Genomic DNA, 21376 nt, shown 5'->3' with positions numbered 1-21376 from the left:
TGTCCTGACAGATAGATCAGGACAGAACTTGCAGGCATGGTGAGTCCCTCCAGTATCTGGACAAGGCTGCAGCCAAAAAGTAAGATGCCCCGATAAGTGACCCCCAATCTCCCTGCCACTGGTGGGGTTTTTTGGGGGAGGGTGGGGGGTGGGGAAACGAGACACCCTACTTGAAACATTTCCTAAAACTAACCTTTCACTATGTCTCAGTGGAAAAAATTGTAAATCTGCTAAAAATTCCAGAATTTCTCTAACTAGGATGCTTTTCTCACCAAACTTCTCCTGATATTTAAGCATTCTTGAAATTTCATTTTTGCAAGAGAAGCATTTCCAGCAGCAAATCTGAAAATAAAATGCTTGTGTGCTACTTACAGGGCACTATACATGTTGGCACCTTCATGGTACTATCGAAAGTAATTCTCATAAACATCCTTTTTCTATACAGGAAGATACAAAACAGCAGAGCAGTTTATATTAGCAGAGATTCAAGACCTTCAAAGTGATTTATAAGATGCATGTACATCTTTAGAAGAAACTCAGGCACTATTCCCAACCTCAGCACTGCTGACATTGGGGGCTGGACAGTTTGTTGTGGAGGGTCCTGTGCAGTAGGTAATGTTTAGCATCATCCCTGACCCCTCCCCACTGCATGCCAATAGCAAAGCCCCTAGGTACCATAGGCAAACATATCTCCAGACATCACCAGAAGTCCCATGGGGGGAAGAGTGTCCCCGCTTGAGAACCACTGGACCAAAGAACGGAAAGGCTAAAATTCAGCATTTCTTAACCCTATCAGTGAGGCAGGAAATGGATGAATGAGTACGGGTTAAGTATAGTAATCATAACAATAACAGTGAGTACAAAAAACAAAAAATTTTCAAGAAGAAAGTACTTGTTTACATCAGAACACCTTCTGTGTATTTCATGGTAGCCTGGTTGCAAAGGTTGTTGTCCAGTAAGCTGGAAATTTCAGCAGCACATGGTAAAATGTGATTTTCTTTCAAGTACTCATCAGATGTTGACTTGGCCAGGTTGCTCAGCACTCTGCCTGGAGGGAATAAACGTTGGCAAAGAAGAGGACGCTCAAGGCTTTTTTTCCACCGAAGAATTAAGACATCAGTAGGCAGAGCATTTAGTGTCATTTCTTCATCACTGCCCAAAGCTGGGTTTTTTCTTAGAAAATCAGTTACTGACCTACATTGCGTGGGAGTTGGTTTTCATATGACAAATTTGTGTGTGTACCACAGTTACAGGGCCAAGGAGCTAAGACAATAGATTGAAACCAAATTCAAGTCTGCTTTGCAAATGAATGGGGTCAGAAACAGAGTGAGAATACCGCTGTAGTGAAACCAGCTGTCACTGTGGTAGCTGAGCCCTGCAGAGGGCAGCCAGTACAGTCTTGCAACGAGAAACAATAAAATGATACAGCCTTACAACAGGAGACATGTGAATAAGCCCCATAAACCTAATTAGCAAATTATGGGCTGTACCTGGATACACACCGCCTTGGGAATGTATCCTTCTCAAAGGCCTAACATTTCGCTAGTTTATTGAGACTTAGATATCCTAACGGTAGCAAGTGTTTTCTAAACCATACTTTGTTACGTGAAGAGAAAAAACCATAATGATGATCCCAGAAGGCACTATTAGAGTATTGCTGGTAGTAAACAAAGCAGATTTAACTACCTGTGCCATGGAATTCCATCTTGGTTATAAAGGATTACATTAAATTATCAAAAAGCATCTTTCCCACCATCAGTAGCATCCATTCATTACCTAGTGCCCACTGCACTGCCCCCCGACTCCCATCCAGAGCCTCATGCCTTGCATCTGGACATCAGGGATGGCCAGCCACGTACCTGATCTCCCTACGTCCACACTTACCCACCACACAATCCATTCTCTATACAGCAGCAAACGTGATCTGAAATAGAGATCAGGTGATGTCATCCCCAGCCCAATTTACAAAAGGCTTCCCCTCGCACTGAAAATAAAATCCAAATGCCTCCCGAGGCCCTGCAGGATCTGAGCCCAGCTGCCTCCTGTCCTTTGCTTACAAAGGCTTCTTTCCACTGCTAGGATACGCCAAGCCCTTTCGCACCTCAGGCTCTGAATGTGCTGTTCCCTCTGCCAGGACTGGCCCCTCCTCACACCATATGTAGCTCCTGTATCTGTCAAGTCTCAGCTTAAATGTCCCCTCCTGGGAGGCCCCCTGACCATCCTTTTGCAAGTGGTCCCTCCCTGGCTTATGCTCTTCCTCCATCTCTTTGTGTCTCTGCCTGCGTTTAGCACAACCTGTAATTATTGCATTTGTCAGCTTCCTTGTGTGTTGTGGGTCACCTCCCTTAGTAGGCAGCATTGGCGACTCTGTCCTGTCCACCCTGCGGGACGCAGCACAGTGCCTGATACGCAGCAGGTGCTCAGTAAACAGTCTTTGAATGTGTGAGCCTTGGTCAGCCTGGAATCCTCGCCCCGCCCCCTTGATATGTCTGCCTGGGCCCTGAATCCCCACCTGACCCTTGTCAGGAGACCGGAAATAGTGTGCTCCCATCAAAGCTGTTGCTAATGACATTTATCTACCTCTGATCCTCTCTGTTCACCCAGACTCCACTCCACCTGCTGGTTTTGCATTTGGAGAACCACCCTTGTCTGTACCAAGCCAAGGTCTGCCAAACTCCTTGGAACTCTGCACTTTGGCCTGCCCAGCTGGCGCTAGAGGACCAGTCCCAGAACCTACAGAAGTGTCCCTGGTTCCCACAGTGGCTTCTTCTGCTCGCCAAGGCCCCAGCATGTCCATGACCAGCCCTGCATTAGGACGATGACTTGGAAGCTAGACTCTCTGTATGGAGGGTTAGGGCTTCATATGTACCAACACTAGAAGAGATTCTGCACAGCAGGGAGTTATGCGGACAGGCGTTAGGATCAGGTGAACCTGGCTTGGACTCCCAGCTCCAGACGTGCTAGTTGTGGGTGCTGACATAGTTTATTTAATCTCTCTGACCTTCAGTTTCCTCATCTGTCGGGGGGGGGGTAACAATAACACACCATATGAGGTGTCTCTCACAGTAAAAGACATTGCGAGTATAAAGGGCCTTGTACATAGTAAGTGTATGGCGAATGATAACTGTGACAATAAAAGTGGATTTATAGATGGAATGTATAAGGAGCTTGCCCAAGATGACCTTTGATCTCATAGCCATGGTGGTGGACTGTAAAAACAGCTGTAATTCTCCACGCCAAGCTGTACCCAACTCTCCTTTGCAATGCCACTCTCCACCTCCTCCCATCCAGAGGTCAGAGTCTCTTTCTCCACCCTCAAATGGAGCCTAGTTACTTGTTTTGACCAATCGAATGCAGCGGAAGGGGGTGTTATGTCAGTTCTGAGCCTAGGCGTAACCTTCTGCTCTCTCTCTTGGAATTCTGTGAGCCACCAAGTGAACAGGCCTGGGCTATCTTCCTGAAAGAGGAGGAACACGTGCCCAGCCTCCTCAGTCACCCAGCCAGACAACCACCAGACATCTGAGTGGAGCCCTCTTAGACCAGCCAGCCCCACTGGCCCTGCCAGCTGGTCACAGATGCCTGCATGAGCCCGTCCCAAATCTGCTGAGCCCTCCCCGGACCAGGGAGATCCCCTAGCCAGCCTGTAGACCCATGGGCAATAATAAGTGGCTGTTGGTTTTAATCTGTTGAGTTTTGGGGTGGTTTGTCATGCAACGAAAGCTAATTGATACAGCCATTTAAATATGAAGAAGGCTAGTGTCCTTAATTTAGTCTTAGTGTAAATCAGTGGGTCAAAAATGCTTAGTAGCTGCATTTACTGAACATTCTTTGTCTCTGTTCTATTAGTGGTACCAGAGCAGACTCGGGCATCAGATGTCGGAGAATAAAATAACGGCTGCACTCATGAGCCCTTAACTACGTGCCAGGCCCCGTTCTGTGTGCTTTATGGTCCCCCAAGAACGCTTGTAGTCTCACAACAATGTGCAATGTAGACACTATTTTTACTTCTCTCTTACAAACATGAAGACTGTGACGCAGAAAGGCTGTCACGTGTCTGAATGCAAAGAGCCAGTAAGCGGAGAGGCAGGATTTGAACCCAGAAAGTCTGGCCTCGGAGTCAAGCTCTGAATGCCCCCCTAACTGCTCAAAGCCTCCTTTTTGGAGGCACATCGCAACAGCCTTCAACATTCTGAAAGGGTGGTCTGTCACAGGAGGAGTGCTCACGGTCAACCTTCTCACATCTGCCAGCCCACCAAAAACATCAAGCTAACAAAACACACATATCCATTTCCCGTTCTTCATGGGTGGGAACAGGAGTCTGGCTCTGAAACACAGAGGTCATGCCCCTTCACATGCCCACCATACCTTTTTGCTTCACTAAGGCCTGGCTGTCTTTTAAGTCGCTGGGTGAAAATTCCATCAGGTTTGACCACGCTCTCTGGAAATACTGGAGCCCTTCCTGAGTCATCCGTATCTCAAGACGGAGCTCTCCGACTGCATTCTGGACTTTGAAAAGCACTTCCATCATGGACTGACTCTATACAAAATGAAAGAGAACGCTCTCTCGATGGGACACAGCACTACCTCAGGCACAGCTACCAGACACCTGCCCAAGAAAGGTTCATTTCATAATGGTCTTGCAAAAGATTGCATGCTGTATAGCATTTCTCTGAGAATTCTAAATACTTATAAAATAATGGTTATGGTGAAACATTTATTGAGAGACACTGCAAACTAAAAATAAATTTTGGAAACTGTTTTTCACAGGTTATTAGTTAATGACAATAAAACTTTTTGAAGACAAGAGTAACATGACGATGTCTTGCATCTGGTAAAGTTCCCTGAGGAGGTTATTATCTAAAATCCAAATGAACACCTAAAAGCACTGTCTATGTGGCCCCTGAATTCAAGTGTGGCTAGAGATCTGCTAGCTTAACGTTTTACACATTTTTGCTTAGAGACTTGGATTTCAATTTCCTTTCCTGGTTTAGCATACTAATTTCAAAGGTGCTTAAACTTCATTACCTTAAAAACCTTATCAATGCATAAGAATACACTAGTTGGTTATACACTTTTAAATGTCCAGTGCAAGAAATGAGAGCTAGTGACGAGGTGTCTTACAATTACTATCTCATCTCAGAAAACTTAAATATTAACAAGCATGCATGTGAACATGTTTGGTAACTAATAAAGCTTATTCAATGGACACCATTACCATCATCATTGGTCATGTAATACTTGACGTGGTACCGAACTTTTGCCCAGGACAGGACCGACTGAGCCTGGCTCCCTGGTGTGAACTCTTTCTGCTCTCCTGCACCTACTGAAAGCGCTCTTCCATGTCAAACTGACCTTCCGCTTGAGCCAGAGCTTTCCAATAAGTGTCCTGCAAACAGGTTACACCTACTCTGAGACACTGATCTCAGTCCGGGAGGCAGCTGGGTGTGGTGTGGAATCCCTGGGCCCATAGGCCTTTCACAGCTCACAGGTGTCTTTAAAAGTGCCCCCTTCCCAGCAGTTATCCCAGACCTCACCCCGAGTACTCACCCTGCCTATCTCCACTGCGAGATGGCCTCTGTCTAGACTTCCCGGAAACCAAACCTACTCTGAAAGATTACCTTCTGATGTTGGTTAGGATCGTGATTAGCTTCAAGTAACAGAAAACCCAAATTAACACTGGGTGATTTCTCTCTCGTGCAAAAGTCAGGAAGTGGGTGGCCCAGGGCTATAGACACAATGTCAGAGGCTCTGGTTCTTTTATCTTGTTTTGAACCTTGTCTGACCTCCATTCCCAAGGATAACTCTTGGTCTAAAATGGCTGTTCCACCTCCAGCCATCACATTCACAATCCAACCAGTAGGAAAGGATGAAAGAGAAGAGGGAGGGCACACCCTTCACTTCGTGGAAGCTTCTCAGACGTTAGCCACATCACCTCCATCTACATCCCATCAGCCAAAACTTAGGCATGAGCTCAGATCTGGCTTCATGGAAAGTGGGGGGCTCTAGTCTTCTTTCCAAACAGTCACTACTTACCATGAAAGGGGTAACAGATACTGGGAAAGCACGGTCTCTGGTACACCTCACTTACCCTTTCCTTTAAATTTAAAATTGGTAGTGTTCTCACCCATTTTCTTCCCTTCTGCTTATCCCAAAGAAAGAGATGCCCAAACTCCTTACCAAGGATCCACCCCTTCCCAATCTTAGAGTCCTGTCTTCCTCACAGAGTCCCCACCAGCATCTCCAACCTGCCCCTCTCCCTGGCTCGTTTCCTGCTCCACACAAACACATAGATCCTGGCTCGAACCTGACCTGAACCTGACACTATCCTGACTTTTCTTCTTTCTCCTTTTATTGACACATTTCTCAAACAGGTACCAACACATGCACTTCTCTGTTTCATTATCACACACTCACCTCTTAAAGCCCTGCAGTTTGGCTCCTCCTACACACACTCCCTTCCATCTCAGGGGTTACCACTGACCTCCGCTCACCAGACCCAGGAGCCTCCTTTCAGTCCCCATCTGTCCAGACCTCTAGGCAGCAATCGATGCTGTTAGCCCCTCCCTCCTTGATTTAGGGAAACTAGGACATCCTGATTCTATTCTAATCTCTCACTTCTGTACAAGCTCTTTTCCTTCCCTCGTTTTCAGGGGAAGTAATTTCCCAATAATCAGTTCTAGCTGTCATTCAGAGATCCTGTTTCCTCTTGTGGCTTCAGCATCATATGTAGGTAGATGTTTCCCCGCTCTGTCTCCAGAGTCTCAGTCCTGCATTTCCCTACCTGGCTGGATACTCCACTTGGATGTTTTTCCTGAGTTGCAAATTCAGCAGTTTAAATGTTAAAAATTCATCAGCCTCCCTCCAACTCCAGCTTCCTCTTTGAATTTCCCCACTTCCATCAATCAGACTCAAATCCTCAGGGATGCCTTGCTTTCTCCCCATATCACTGCCATGTTTCCAGTCAGTCTGAGTGGGACAGAATCCCCTTTAATGGGGAGGCTGACAGCTCCCAACCCACCACTGGGCCATAGTGGTCCTTCCACACTTGAGTCTCATTGCTGGAAATACTAATCGACATGTCAAATGCAATCATATAGTGTCAGCTTCCTCTTTACAAAGACACATCTTTTATTCTCCTCTTACTCCAGACTATCTGCTTCTTGAGGGCAGAGCCCACCACCAAGATCCAAGCATTGAGCTTTGTGCTCCGTGGGTATTCAGTAAATAATGGTCGATATGCACAGTGATTGTGAAGCATGGATACACTTTCATTTTTAGGTCACGGTCTGAGCTGACCACCAACTATGGAGCTAACCTCCTGCCATGCGTGACCTCAGTGAATATTTACAGGAACCCCAGGAAATAGGGATTATCATTCCTCTATTTCAGGTGGGAAAACTGAGGCTTGACAGTGTAAATTAAATCACCCAAGCTCACATAGCTATCAAGTAGGAGAACAAGACTGTCCAGCCGGACCGGCCTGTCTCTAGCGCTCTGCTCTGCACACTGTCTTAACAAGTGAGCCTCTGATGCACAAACAGAGGCCCCTTCACAAAAGTATCCTTGGGTCTTCCTGCTGCCTGGCGCACCTGCTGTGAAATACAGAGAGTCATGAGACTTACTTTTTTTCAACAAGCATACTACTTTAAATCCGGGACTCCCAGCCTCAGCGCTGTTGACTCCTGTGCCATATAACATTTGATGTGGGGGCTGCCCTGTGCAGTATAGGATGTTTCCAGCATCCCTGGCCTCTGCCGACTAGATGCCACTAGCAACCTCCCCCCACCCCAAGTTGAGACAAACCAAAATGTCCCTCTAACATTGCTAAATGTTCCTTGAGAAACAAAATTGCCTCCCAGTTGAAAACCACTGCAACGAAAATTTAAATAACCTAATCTGAAGAAATTGTAAAAGTGGTTTGGTGCAGAAAGCATACAGCATGAACAACAAGCTCTTTCCCCTCAAGAGCATTAGGCACATAGTTCAAAGGCGTTGTTATTGCCCAAAATAGCGTTAGAACTTCTCTTTTGGCAGTGCCTTCAGAGCCCAAAGAAAATTCTTTTAATAGTCTCCATGGTGGCTAGCCCCAAAGAACTGTGGCAAAAATATTTTGAGAATAAATAAAATCATAAGATTGGTACCTCCAGGAGTGCTCTGAAGTGGGAATCCTCTCTAACGGCCCAGTTTGCGCACACCTCCTGCGCAGCCACCTTCTCCCTTCACCCCACCGGCCCCACAGGGTACGCTTCATCACTGACGGAGACGTTGGCAGTGACTTCAAGCTAGACTTGGAGCTTCATGAGGGCAGAAACTGTGCTGAGAGAATGAGTGAATGGCTGAGTAAGTGATGAATGAATGAACGCAAGAATGACTGAGTGGATGGCTGCGATCAGGCGCTCAGTGATTACCTAACAAATGCTTGGTGCTTCCTAGAGACACACATCAGTGATGGAAATCTGGACCCCTTGGGTGCAGGGGGAAATTCCACAATCAAAATAAGATATCAGAGAGTCACTGGGCTCTAGGAAGATGAAAGAGAGGTCAAAATAGTTTAAATCAAACTCCTATTATTTCTACTTTATAACTCACCGGCAGTAATAACACAATGGCTGAGGCTTTCAATATGTGCCACTCGTTGTGTGAAGTGCCCTGTGCACCTCCTCACGTCACCCTGTTAACAGCCCCATGAGAGACAGACATCAGAATCCTCAACAATGAGAACTCACTGAGTCAGAGGTTCAAATTCTTGCCAAAGGCTCACAGCAGTCAGTGCCAAAGCACTTTAAATCTGGGTCAGCCTGTAAATAGCCCAGGCCCCATGCACTGCTCCACACTACCTTCTAAGGACACAGAGTATTTGCGAATTCAAACTGATTCATTGATTCATTCATCACACTTATTAAGGACCCAAGGGTTGCCATGAAGGATACAAAAAATGGTAAATGAGCATATTCTCTGCCATAAAGGGACATGCAAATCTTGAGTCTTGCAAATCTCTTTAGACAGAATTCTTTCTAGAAAGATCTATGCTGATGGGGCAGAGACAGAGTCTTACAAAAATCTGAAGGTTTTTGTTTTACAACAAAAACAGCTTTGTCTTGGATTATACTAGGTCCACAAACTCTACTGAAACTGGGAAAAATGCATGATTTTTTAAAGGGTAGTTAAATGCCATCCTAAGAATAGTTACAGTTATATGTTAAGAGTGAAAGTTTCATTGTATTCAACAATCCCAAAAGTTCATATTTCAAAAAAATGTTTATATTTCAGGAAAGTAAGATAATCTGTCAACCTTTCCCAACATCTTTATGAAAATTATAACCAAGTCTTCAACCAGTCTGTGTTAGTTTACTTCACTCCACAACTCTCTTTCCCATTTTGTTTTATGAACATTCTTTTCCCCCAAAATGACATCTACTGATATTCAGTCATTCAGTCATAACCCCCGTCTACTTACTGCTCGTCATCTCTAATACACAGATTGGGGCATGGATTAAAGTCAAAGCTTCCTCACTGATGGACATAAGCAATGATTGTTTACTATTCATTATGCATTAGTTCCTCTGCTTGTGGACTAAATTACTCATTAACAAAGGTAAATGATATCTGAAAATACCTTACACAAATTGAATAACGTGTGAAGGATTTAAAATTATTTCCCAATGTACCTGCACTAACATGTTCTCAACAGTCAAGAAAAACTCTTCTGCTTCACTGGTCTTTTCCAGAAGCTTCAGAAATCTCGCAATTAAAAACACTCATCGGCATTTGTCCGCTGCGGTAACCTCAAAAAGCCTGCACTCCAGCACTAGAATGGAAAGAAAAGTAAATAATCCTAAAGTGTATTTGGAAAGAAACAAAGAGTGTCCTATCACTTCATCTTGATACAGGAGTTAAATATTAAATATATTACCTATACTTCACTGTTTCTCTCTTAAGGGATCAACACTTTGCTTTTATTAAACTTTACATATATTACCAAGTATCTTAAACTACAACATGAAATTAACTCTAAGACTTTTAAATAATCTTGGTATGTAAATGTTGAAAACCAGAGAGTCAAAAAAAAAAAAGAGTATTTCTATACTCAATCCCTATATTGCTGTAATTTATATTAGGGGGTGATTTTCAGGCAAGACATAAAAGGTATTTAAATTTCTTACACAGTTCTGCCCTCTGTAGCAACTGTCTTGAATTACTGGCTTTAAGAGAAAGAATAAAATGTTAAAAGAACAAAACAGGGAGCATTTTTACGTGTGTGTGTGTGTGTGTGTGTGTGTGTGTGTGTGTGTGTAGTTATACCTTACCATACACAAATGAAAATATATAGAATTTTTGAACTTGAAGACTCAAATACATGGTACCTCAAAGTCATCATTTCCAGAATTTCTCTTTCCAAACATTCCAGTATCTACACATCTACATTTGTCCATTTGTTACGTTTCAAACAGTTACACCTACTATGCCCGACACAAATATCTTCCCTGTTCCTCATCTGTCCCTTTATGCATGCTGTAGGCTACCCAGACCTTGGACACCCTCCTGCTTTCTTTCTGCCGACTTTCCATGGATCACCATTCATGAATGGAAGAAATGTTTATTGAGCATCGATATGTCAGGCAGCATTCCAGGCTCTGAACACCAAGCACAGCAGAGAAGGGTGCAGCCCCCAGATCAGGGAGGCTGCTGGGAGCCTCTGAACCATAGCTACGGTGCCTCAGGTTGGAGAGCAAGATCTAAACAGAGCTGGGAGGGAGCGTGCTGAAGGTCAGAGTCCAACATGTGTGTCCACAGTGGCCGTCTGAGCAAAGAGGCCTGAGGTGTGTAAGAGAACTGAGGGGGTCGAACCAAGCAATGGGCTACCCTAAGAACCAGATGCAGCTGCTCAGAGCACGCGAACAAGGGCAATCTGGACACACAGCCAAGGAATGGGCTCCTGCCCAGAGGTGGGGCTTTTGCACATTCCAAGGGGAATACTGAGTCCAGATTCCTGTCAAGAGCTCAGGTTTGGACGGATGGTGTCCACCACCAAGGGGCCATTCAGCACCCACACCATGCCTGTGCTGTTCCAGGCACCAGGGATGCAGCAGTGAACACGAGAGGCAGGGTCCTGCTCTCAAGGAGCTTATTTTCTAGCAGCTGGGAGGGTGGGAGGCAGGGGCGAGGGGAGCAGAGGTGGACAATTTTTTTAAGAAAGGAAACAAGACAAAGTCGGGTAGCAGGAAGAGCTATGCAAAGAAATAAAACACACAGACAGGACAGAGAATGACTACATACAATGTTGGATTGGGGAGGCCACCCTGAGAGAGAAGCACTTGGGCTGAGACCTAAACAACCAGGAAAGAGCCGGTACTGCAATGAGCGGGAAGAACATTCCTGGCAGAGGGAACAGCTGGCACCAAGGCTCAAAGGCAAAGTGTACTCATACATGTTCCTACGGTTTTCTTAATATAAAATTTCACTTTCTTATATTTAACTCTAATCCCTCTGGAATTTATTTTGGTGTAATGTTTCAGGTAACTTCAATAACTTTACCAAATAGTACATCATTACCACTATTTATTCCATAGTGCATCTAATTTGAAAAGCTTCTATCATTTACTAATTTCTTATACCTGTACCTGGGTCTGTCTGAGCTTTCTATTTTGTTCCTCTGAGCTATTTTTGCTCCCAGCAGTACTTTTTAAATTATTATTATTGCGTCATAATATGTGTAAATAACTTGACATTCAAATTGCCCTCGTTATCTGAAACTCTTATTGTCACATAGTTTTTTTCTCAAAGAACCCTGGAATCATTCTGAAAATTTAGAAATGTTTTCATCCCTTTGGGATTCCAGTTAGAATTGTCTGTGTCTAGCAATCAACTGGAGAAGAACTGATAGCTTTACAACACTTAGTTGCCCATCCTGGAATACAGTATGTAGCCCTACGTGCTGCAATTTTATTTTCTGTAATTCTCAGTATTTTTTCAAATAAAAATAAAGCTTCTGCACATTTCTTGTTAAATCTATTCTTAGATATTTCATATTTTCTGTGGCCATAGCAAATTGTATCTTCTATTCTCTTAATTTTTCTGTAGGGCTGTTTTTTTTTACTTTTTAATGAAACACTTCGTCCCATTTATCCAAAATACTTAGAAGTTCTGAAGGTATCAAGGGCAAAGCTTCATACATTAGTCATGAAAAGCTGGTATTGTCCCATTTACTGCAACCTTCTGACAAGATCCTGTAATGTAATGCATTTACCCTTTGCCCCAGTAAGAAAGCCTGCTCCTTAAACACAAGATGGTTCTCCCCACCCTACAATGTCCACCACTGGGAAGTGGTCAAGATGGAGGCACGCTGGGGCCCAGTTTTCTACCACATCTTCCTCTCACCTTTGACACAGTCCAAAAATGCGACTGCAGCCACATCTTCACCTTGATGTGACCCAGGGCTCCAGCCAAAAACAAGAGTATCATGTTGATAAACAGATGGAAAGATATACCATGTTTTTGGATGGGAAGAATCAATATTGTTAAAGTAGCCTTAATACCCAAGGCAATATACAGGTTCAATGCAATCCCTATCAAAGTACCAATGACATTTTTCACAGAGCTGGAACAAAAAATGTTGAAGTTTGTATGGAAACACAAAAGACCCCAAATAGCAAAAACAGTCTTGAAAGGAGGAATCATGCTCCCTGACTTCAGGCTATATTACAAATCTACAGTAATGAAAACAATATGGCACAAAAACAGATCAATGGAACAGGACAGAAAGTCCAGAAATAAACCCATGAACTTATGGTCAATTAATCTTCAACAAAGGAGGCAAGAATATACAGTGCTGAGAAAACTGGACAGCTACCTGTAAAAGACTGAAATTAGAACGTTCTCTAATACCATATACAAAAATAAACTCAAAATAGGTTAAAGACCTAAACATAAGACCAGATACTATAGAACTCCTGGCGGAAAATATAGGCAGAACATTCATTGATATAAATCACAGCAATATTTTTGAACCAGCTCCTAGAGTAATGGAAGTAAAAGCAAAAATAAACAAATTGGACCTAATTAAACTCAAAAGCTTTTGCACAGCTAAGGATACCATCAACAAAACAAAAAAACAACCTACAGAATGGGAGAAAATATTTGCAAATGATGTGACTGACAAGGAACTAATTTCCAAAATATACAAACAGCTCATACAGCTTTATATCAAAAAAACGAAGTAACCCAATCAAAAGATGGGCAGAAGACCTATATAGACATCTCTCCAAAGAAGACATCCAAATGGCCAACAAGCACATGAAAAGATGCTCAGCATCACTAATTGTTAGAGAAATGCAAATCAAAACTACAATGACCTATCATCTCACATCAGTCAGAATGGCCATCATTAAAAAGTCCACAAATGATAAATGCTAGAGACAGTGTGGGGGAAAAGGAACCCTCCTACACTGTTGGTGGGAATGTAATTTGGTGCAGCCACTGTGGAGGACAGTATGGAAGTTCCTTAAAAAGCTAAAAATAAACTTACCACATGATCCAGAAATCCCACTCCTGGGCATTTATCCAGAGAAAACTATAATTCAAAAAGATACATGCACCCCAATGTTCACAGCAGCACTATTTACAACAGCCAGGACATGGAAACAACCTAAATTTCCATCGACAGGTGACTGGATAAAGAAGATGTGGTATATTTATACAATGGAATACTACTCAGCCATAAAAAGAACAAAATAATGTCATTTGCAGCAACATGGATGGACCTGGAGATCGTCATTCTAAGTGAAGCCAGAAAGAGAAAGAAAAACACCATATGATATCATTTATATGTGGAATCTTTAAAAAAGACACAAATGAACTTATTTACAGAAACAGACTTATAGACATAGAGAACAGATTTATGGCTACCCGGGGGTGAAGAGGGTGGGAAGGGATAAATTGGGAGTTAGAAATTTGCACCTCTTGAGTGATGGAAATGTTAGCTATCTTGATTGTGATAATGGTTTCGTAAGTGTAAACAGCTATCAAAATTAATCAAATCGTACATCTGAAATATGTGTAGTTTACTCTACAGAAATTATACCACAATAAAATGTTTTTTTTAAAAAGAGTATCATGTCAAAGAGAATCTATAAAAACTGACCCGACCATAAAAGTTATCTTCTTGACTCAAAGACCTCTCTAGTGGCCTATCAGAGATGCAGCTTCCCCAGCCCAGCGCTGCTGGGTAGGAAGGCAAGTCAGGAAGCACCGGGGAGAAGCGAGTCCCAAACACAGAATTGCTCACCATTCCATCAATCCAAGAAGTTAGGCATGTTGTTCTCATCACAGCCACCAGAGGGAGCCAAACCACACCAGAAGGAGAACTAAGACGCTGGGCGTCCACGCCTTCCTTACCAGAGCAACAGCCTGGAGGAGCCAGGGGAGAGAGAGTCTCTTCCACTTTCACTCCTCAATCAAACGAATGACACTGGGCACCCTTAGATAACTCTCCATTTTAAAGGAATCTTCCAGAAACAGGTAGAAATCAAAAGTATAAGTAGACTATTTACCTTTCAGAACAGAATGGAGATAATGAAGAATGAGCCTCAAAAAGATAATTCCTTTTTTGTGGGGGGTAAATAGGTCTATTTATTTAATTAATTTATTTATTATTTTAATAAAGGTACTGGGAATTGAACCCAGGATCCCGTGCATGCTAAGCATGCACTCTACCCCTGAGCTATACCCTCCCCAACAAAAAGAGAATTCTTAATCACCTCCGGGATGGGAAGGGAGGCAGGCACTGTGGTTGGGAGGATGCTCTGGTGGTCCCCAGGAGTCAGGGCTTTCTTTCTACTTGAAATGTGCTTATCTGGAAAGCTCCCCTCCACCCACCTGGCCCTCCGCTCTTAAAGTCACTTCTCCCTGCTAGTGGATTTGGGGAAAGGAATTTCTGTCTTATATCCACTTCCCAACTGAGCCAGTCCTGCTTATCCAGTGACTCCTGGCTCCACCTGTGCTCTAGGCCCTAAACTCCTGTGCCTGCCTGGGCCCCTCATCCCACCTGGGCTTGTGCTTCCGGAAGGTGGTGGCTTCCTGAGGCTACTTGTCGTGCCCTGACCCACACTGCCTTAAATGTGGAACATGATGGAGTCTCCCTCGTGCTCCTGAACAACTTGTAACAGGGGCATCGGAGGAGGGTTTCAACACAGCACAGAGAAGAAAATCATTTAAAATGGAATATTAGACATTTAATAAAGTGCATTTAATTGATGTCCAACCTCACTTTGGAAATTTCTAACTCTTTAGTTTCCTCCAACCTCTCTAACCCCACCTTCTTGTCTCCTTGCTGCATCCTCTTCCTCTGCTCACCCTCAGAGCTTTGTCCTAGGGCTGCCTCTCTTCTTCCTGTCCCTGGATGCTCTCATTCCCTCTCCTGGCTTCAATCCCCACCATATGCATGTACCCCTGGCCCGGCTCTCTTTCTCTGAGCCCAGAGAATATCTCCTCCCGGCATTCCACAGTCATTCCAAACTCAACACGGCTTCCATCTCCTAAAGCTGCTCCTTTGGGCATGTTTCCTGCTTTGGTGGATGGTAATGTCACCCACCTAATCGATCCAGTCAGAACCACGGGAGTCACCTTTGACAGCTCCATCTCCTGGACACCCCTGATGAGCAAATCCTGTGGATTCTAAGTCCCAACCTTCCCCTGTGTCCCCATTGCCACCCCTTCATTGGAGCCAATACTGCCTGTCATCTGCTGCCAGCAGATGTCCGGGAAGCCATGCTTGTACCTTTTCATTTCATTCTTCACACCACACCCAGAATGACCTTTTAAAACCAAACCTGTCACCATCTTGCTTAAATCCTTGATGGCTTCCTACCGCTCTTAGGATCAGTGCCAGGGCCTTAGCTTGACCTTCCGTACTTAGACTCCTGCCTCTGCAGCCGTGGGACTCCCCCCTCGCCCACCCTCTCCTGTGCCCATACTGGCCTTTCTCAGTCCTTTGGGCTTACCACTCTCCCTCTCAACTCTGGCTCTCCAACCACGCTGCTCCCTCTGCCCTTCATCTGATTAGCTCTCACTCATCCTCCAAGTCTCAGATGAAATGTCATTACTACGGGTGATGCCCATGGTTCCCGAGACCAGGCCACACCTCCCCGATCCAGGCTCTGTGCCACCCCACGTACCACTCCTCTCAGCCAAACGGCAACACAGCTGCTTATCTTTTACAACCCACCATACGCTCCACGCAGGCAGGAACCATGTTTGTCCTATCCATCGCTCTATCCCTGGCATCCAGCACCCTGCTTGGTACAACGCAGGCACTCAGTAAATTCTGCTGAATTAACTCAGAGGAGTGGCAGCATTTGCCCAGACCTCTTAGTAAAGAGGGCAGCTCTCCTGAGAGCACAGACCATAAAACAGGATTTCTGGAAAAACTCTTTGAAAGACTATTCCAGTTAAGGGACTTTCCTTCAGCAGCACCCAGACTGTCGCAGGGCTACATGAGGCTGTAAAACCATGGCAGAAAAAGAAATGTTTGAGGAGACCCAGCCAGCCAGCCAGGCCACTGCAACGCCTTCTATGGCCATTACGCAGGATTCCTGCTATAACTAAGCCTTGTTCTGATGAATCTAAGACATCTTCTTATTGCACAGGTGACGAGTACTTGGCCTTGGGGAAGATGACAAAGAGGGGTCATCTCAAATTTACCAGTGACATTGCCTGTCTTCAGAAATCATTGGTTCCAGTTATGGGGAGGAAGACGCAGCAGCAAGGGTTGCTGGATCAACCAGATGACGTGTGGAAAGAGAACAGCAACACCCTGGCCACTCTATATCCAGCAAAATGGACGGCGGGAACGTCACGGCTCACGGTTCCTGAGAGTGTGCATCTCCTCCTCATCTTCTGTCTTTGATCTTGGCCACTGTGAGCAGATAGGCCCCGCAGCATCATATCCAGCCTCTGATAAGACATTCCAGTAGTGGATGAGGCGCAGCCTCGTCCAGAAGCTCAGGCTTTGGGTCTTTGATATGAAGTCTGTGATACTTGTAACACAATGTATTGTTGGTGGTCATTTTAGCATTTTATGCCTTGACAATAGCTATTCAGTTTACCACATCCCATTAGCCTCTTCATAAACTTCTTCTTCGCTAACATGACTTTAGAAGGTCGTCAAATAAATACTGAGTCTGTCACTCTTCCGCAGTGGAAAGCCCATGCCACTCCTCTGTCCCAGAGGCCCCTCCTCTGAGCAGCCTCCCTGAATCTGCAAGCTCCTCCCTCTTGCTATCTGAGCTAGGTCTGTGTCGTTGCTCTAGTGAAGCATTTACCACCGTGGATAGCAACTCTGGCTCCACCATTCCCCACTAGATGGCAGGCACCTAAGGCTTGGGGCCATACCTCATTCACTCCTGCATCCCCAGGGCCCAGAACAGGGCAGGAGACAGAGTAGGTCAAGAAGAGATGTTTTTCTGAATGAATGCACAAGAGACAAGACGGAGGGGGAAGGAAGGGCAGGGAGAGAGGAGGGGGAGAAGAAAAGGAAAAAGGGAAGGAAAAAGGGAAGGAGGCAGGAGTCTCTACTAGGAGAACATGGCCACTCCTGTATCCCTGCACAAATGCAAGTTCTCCTCTCTCCAGAAGGCCTCTTGACTTTGAGAGGACTCTGTGGGGAGTCAGGAAAGGAAAAGAACACTCTGCAGAGCCAGATGATCCAACGGAACTACCTGGGGATCCATTGGCCATTGAAGCCGATGCCAAATGATGGTCCCCATCCAAATGAATGAACTGAATGGATGTGTCTTGTTCAAGGGAACCACGGGTACCTAAATGCAGCACTCAGCAAAAGGAAAAGCAAAATCTGCCAACACGATATAAAAATGATGAGACTGACCTAGGACTTGAGAGAAAGCTGCACAGATCCTCCCAGCAGCCGCTCATCTTCATGTGCCAAGGCAGTTCCTCATACACTCTCTGGAAAGCCGTTTGCCGTTGGAAGAATCTGATCAAGATTCGGTGGAAATGTGTTTTCTTTTGATTCATGGGGTCCTGAGAGGCATATGCACCGATTTCTCTGACGGGAGTGATTACACCTATTTAAAAATCAGTTACAGCTGAATGCATCTGACTTTTTAGTCTATGGAAACACTATAGCAAACAGACAACAGCTCCGTGGCCATAGAGACAATAAAGTCAAGGTAGCTTGAAAAAAAACCCAGAAATATTAAAAATGTATCTTTTTTACCAGTAAAATAAAATTTTATTTTGTAGTTATTTCCAAAGTTGACAGAGAAAAAAATGTATCTTCTTATAAGGCAGTCTGAATTTACCAAAGAATTAATTACAGCTATGATCACTGACCTATATTTTGAGAAACTTGTGAGCATGTTGATTTTTCATGTTAAGTCCTCTCCTTCCCCCAAGGAAATGTTTGTAACCTACTTTTCCGTTTCAAATTTACACCACGGTTACTGCTTAAATAAGCACTTTGAAACAGTTGAGGGCAAGCATTTTGGAGAAGTTAATCATCTGCCTGCATCTCATATGGGGCAAGGGGGAGCCGAGGAAATTGATGGTTTCGACTGAAATAAAATCACACAACGTGAAAGTTGTGGGTTAAGTTTTATTTGGGGCAAAATGAGGACTATAGCCCAGGAGACAGCATCCCAGAAAGCTCTGAGAAACTGTTCCAAGGAGGCAGGGGACAACTCAGTATTACATGTGATTTCAGTGAAGGGGTTTGTAATGTGCAGTCAAGCACACACCTAGGCAGAGGCTTGCTGCCAGTCGTGAGTAGCAGTTGTCACCGTTGATGAATTTAGTGTTTTTCTAGATAGGAGGAGACACAAGAATCTGGGCTCATAAAATCTTCTCCTGAAATTATCTAACTGTCTGAAGGCCTGTTCAGCCAGTTTTCCCACAGCACAGAGCGCCTCATTCCTGACCTCCATCGTGAACTCCTTTCAGGGCATGCTGGAGGTCAGTGGCTGCAGCAGCTTATGATTTAATCCACGCAGAGTTAGATGGCAAGTACCAATGTGTTCCAATCCTTGTAGAGGCAGAAGGCAAGTGCTGATTTTTAGTTAGCAATGGCGAATTGGATGTTGGAGCCAAGATTACTATATGGGATTTCCAAGAGACATGGAAAGAGACATGGTTCCAGTAGATCACACTATCCAGAAACCAGCTTATCAGAAACAAAAGGGTTTGGTTTAACTCAGTCTTGGTGATATATATCCTTGAAAAGTGAAATAGAAGTTTGTTTCTTTTTAAAGGGGTTTCTTTTTTAATTTTACTGAAGTATAGTTGATTTATAATGTTGTGTTAGTTTCTGGTGTACGCCAAAGTGATTCAGTTTTATATATATATATATATATATTTAATATTTTAATATTTTCATTTTAGGGTATTACAAGTATTTTTAATTTCCTGCTTGACACTTTTTCTTGCAAGATGAATGGGATGCACAGCTGGATAACACACCAAGCCCAGCTCTTCATAAGAACAGTAACAAAAAGAGAGTACACTGTTCAAATTACCATTCTGCATTTCTGCTCAAATGGTTTGCAGGTCATCTGCCCATTTGGAGAGATGCCGTGCTAGCTGGTCTGAAGTGTGCAGATTTGCCCAGATGGCATGTGTGGTGCCTGAGACCCCAGGAAAAAAAAGACAAGTCCCCACCCCTGCTATGTGTGGTAAAGGCATTTTGGTGGGCAGTAAAATTGGGAAAGTGGGGTGGAGAATGAGAGAAAAAGAGAACTGGGACAAACATCACCTTGAGTCCAAGATGTGGAGGGTTAAATGCAATGCTTAAAGGGTAAAAAAACATTTTCATATCAAACACTGCATTTACTTTTTATCTTTTTAGAAAATAACTTCTTGAAGAGGATATGGAAAACCCTGTGGTGGTTAATTTTACATGTTCATTGCCTGCTCAAAATTCTCTCTGGGTGTGTCTGTGAGGGTGTATCTGGAAGAGATTAGCATTTGAGCATTAGCATTGGCCGACTGAATAAAAAAGATTGCCAGCCCTCACCAAAGCAAGTGGGCTGAGGGCCTGAAGAGAAAAAAAAAAAAAAAAGGCAGAGGACATTTGCTCTCTACTCAAGCTGGAACATTTATCTCCTCCTGTCCTTAGACAGCAACACTCTGGTTCTCAGACTTTCAGCCTCAGACTGGGACTTACACCACTGACTTCTCTGGTTCTCAGGGCTTTGGACTTGGACTAGAACTGTATGCACTACGGGCTTTCTTGGGCTTCCAGCTTGCAAGTGGTAGATCCCAGGACTCCTCAGTCTTCATAATTGCGTGAGCCAACCCCTCATATAAATCTCTTTCTATAAACCTCTCTCTCTCTCTCTCTTCCCCCTATTGGTTCTGTTTCTCTGGAGAACCCTGGCTAATAAAATCCCCCTATGACAAATAAAATCTACTTAAAATCAGAGCGACCAAGTGGCTTGTCCCTGGCCAGCACATGACCTGTAAGTGTAGAAGCAGGAGTCAGACTTTCTGTCTTAATTCCAGTGCTCCTGCACTTACACGTGGGGTGTGAGGAGTGGCTCGGGCACGGCATCATCTGTGCACACAAAGCTCAGCACAGTTCTCATGGACAGACTTACTGACCCTAATATAGTGCTATTACCTCTCATGACAGGCAAGACTAGGCCGTGGGGACAAACAACCCCCAAATCTCAGTGTCTTAAAATAACCGAGGTGTATCATGTTCATCACATGCTGGCCAGACCTCCAAATCCAGGTCTCCTCACTCCCGGACTGATGGGGCAGCCATCACCCTGAAAGACACCACCTTGAATGCTACCGTGTTAGTCACCACTCACAACTCATTGGACAGAGTCAAAAGGCACCACCCAACAAGGGAACAGAGTATTAATTTCAAAGGGAAGAAGCATGCAGATGAATGTGGCTAAGAGACCAGTGTGCCTCAAAATGACTGATATGACATCTGGACAAAAGATGTCAAAGGTAGCCCTTAACCAAAAAATGTCACAGAAGCCTTGAAGTCCTCTAGCCCTAGCTTTGGCATCTTTTTCATTCTTGTGAGATGGGCTCACTTCTCATGCCCAGGCCACGTGGAAGTGAATTACCGTATTTACAATTCCTGCTGCCTCTAGCAAGGACTGGGATTCACAACTTGATTCTGCAGCATGGATTTTTTTTTTCTGACAATAGTGAATAATGCCAGCAGCATTTTATCTGGGGGCTCACAGTACAGAGAAAAGGTGCAACATGAACTCAGAATTTTAATAGCCACAGGGACCCTTTAGTCCCTGCACCTCCAAGAGTGTGATTGTTCTTTGACAAGTGGAGAAACTGAGTGCAGTGCAAACCATCATAGACCAAGTGAACAGAAGAGCGAACATTATATCTA

At 44.3% G+C, this 21376-nt stretch overlaps 1 protein-coding gene and 1 long non-coding RNA gene across 2 annotated transcripts in view; one reads left to right on the top strand and one right to left on the bottom strand.

Annotated features, from left to right (window-relative positions):
* The window catches only part of LOC102520006 (putative tetratricopeptide repeat protein 41), a 67002-nt gene that overhangs the window by 17000 nt on the left and 28626 nt on the right, over positions 1 to 21376 (bottom strand). Inside the window, 9 exon segments of the mRNA XM_032493490.1 lie at positions 194 to 278; positions 281 to 342; positions 901 to 1048; positions 4366 to 4537; positions 9669 to 9808; positions 12934 to 12950; positions 16861 to 16930; positions 16933 to 17033; positions 17882 to 18101. Coding sequence (XP_032349381.1) covers positions 194 to 278; positions 281 to 342; positions 901 to 1048; positions 4366 to 4537; positions 9669 to 9808; positions 12934 to 12950; positions 16861 to 16930; positions 16933 to 17033; positions 17882 to 18101 — 1015 coding nt within the window.
* Positions 5331 to 12437, top strand: LOC116667692. Its single transcript, XR_004324680.1, has 3 exons — positions 5331 to 5341; positions 11001 to 11005; positions 12355 to 12437. It is a non-coding gene; the product is annotated as an uncharacterized LOC116667692 (long non-coding RNA).

This window comes from Camelus ferus, chromosome 12, assembly GCF_009834535.1.
Source record: "Camelus ferus isolate YT-003-E chromosome 12, BCGSAC_Cfer_1.0, whole genome shotgun sequence".
Lineage (NCBI taxonomy): Eukaryota > Metazoa > Chordata > Mammalia > Artiodactyla > Camelidae > Camelus > Camelus ferus.
Note: the sequence above shows the minus strand (reverse complement) of the source record. Positions and strands in the feature narration are given on the sequence as shown.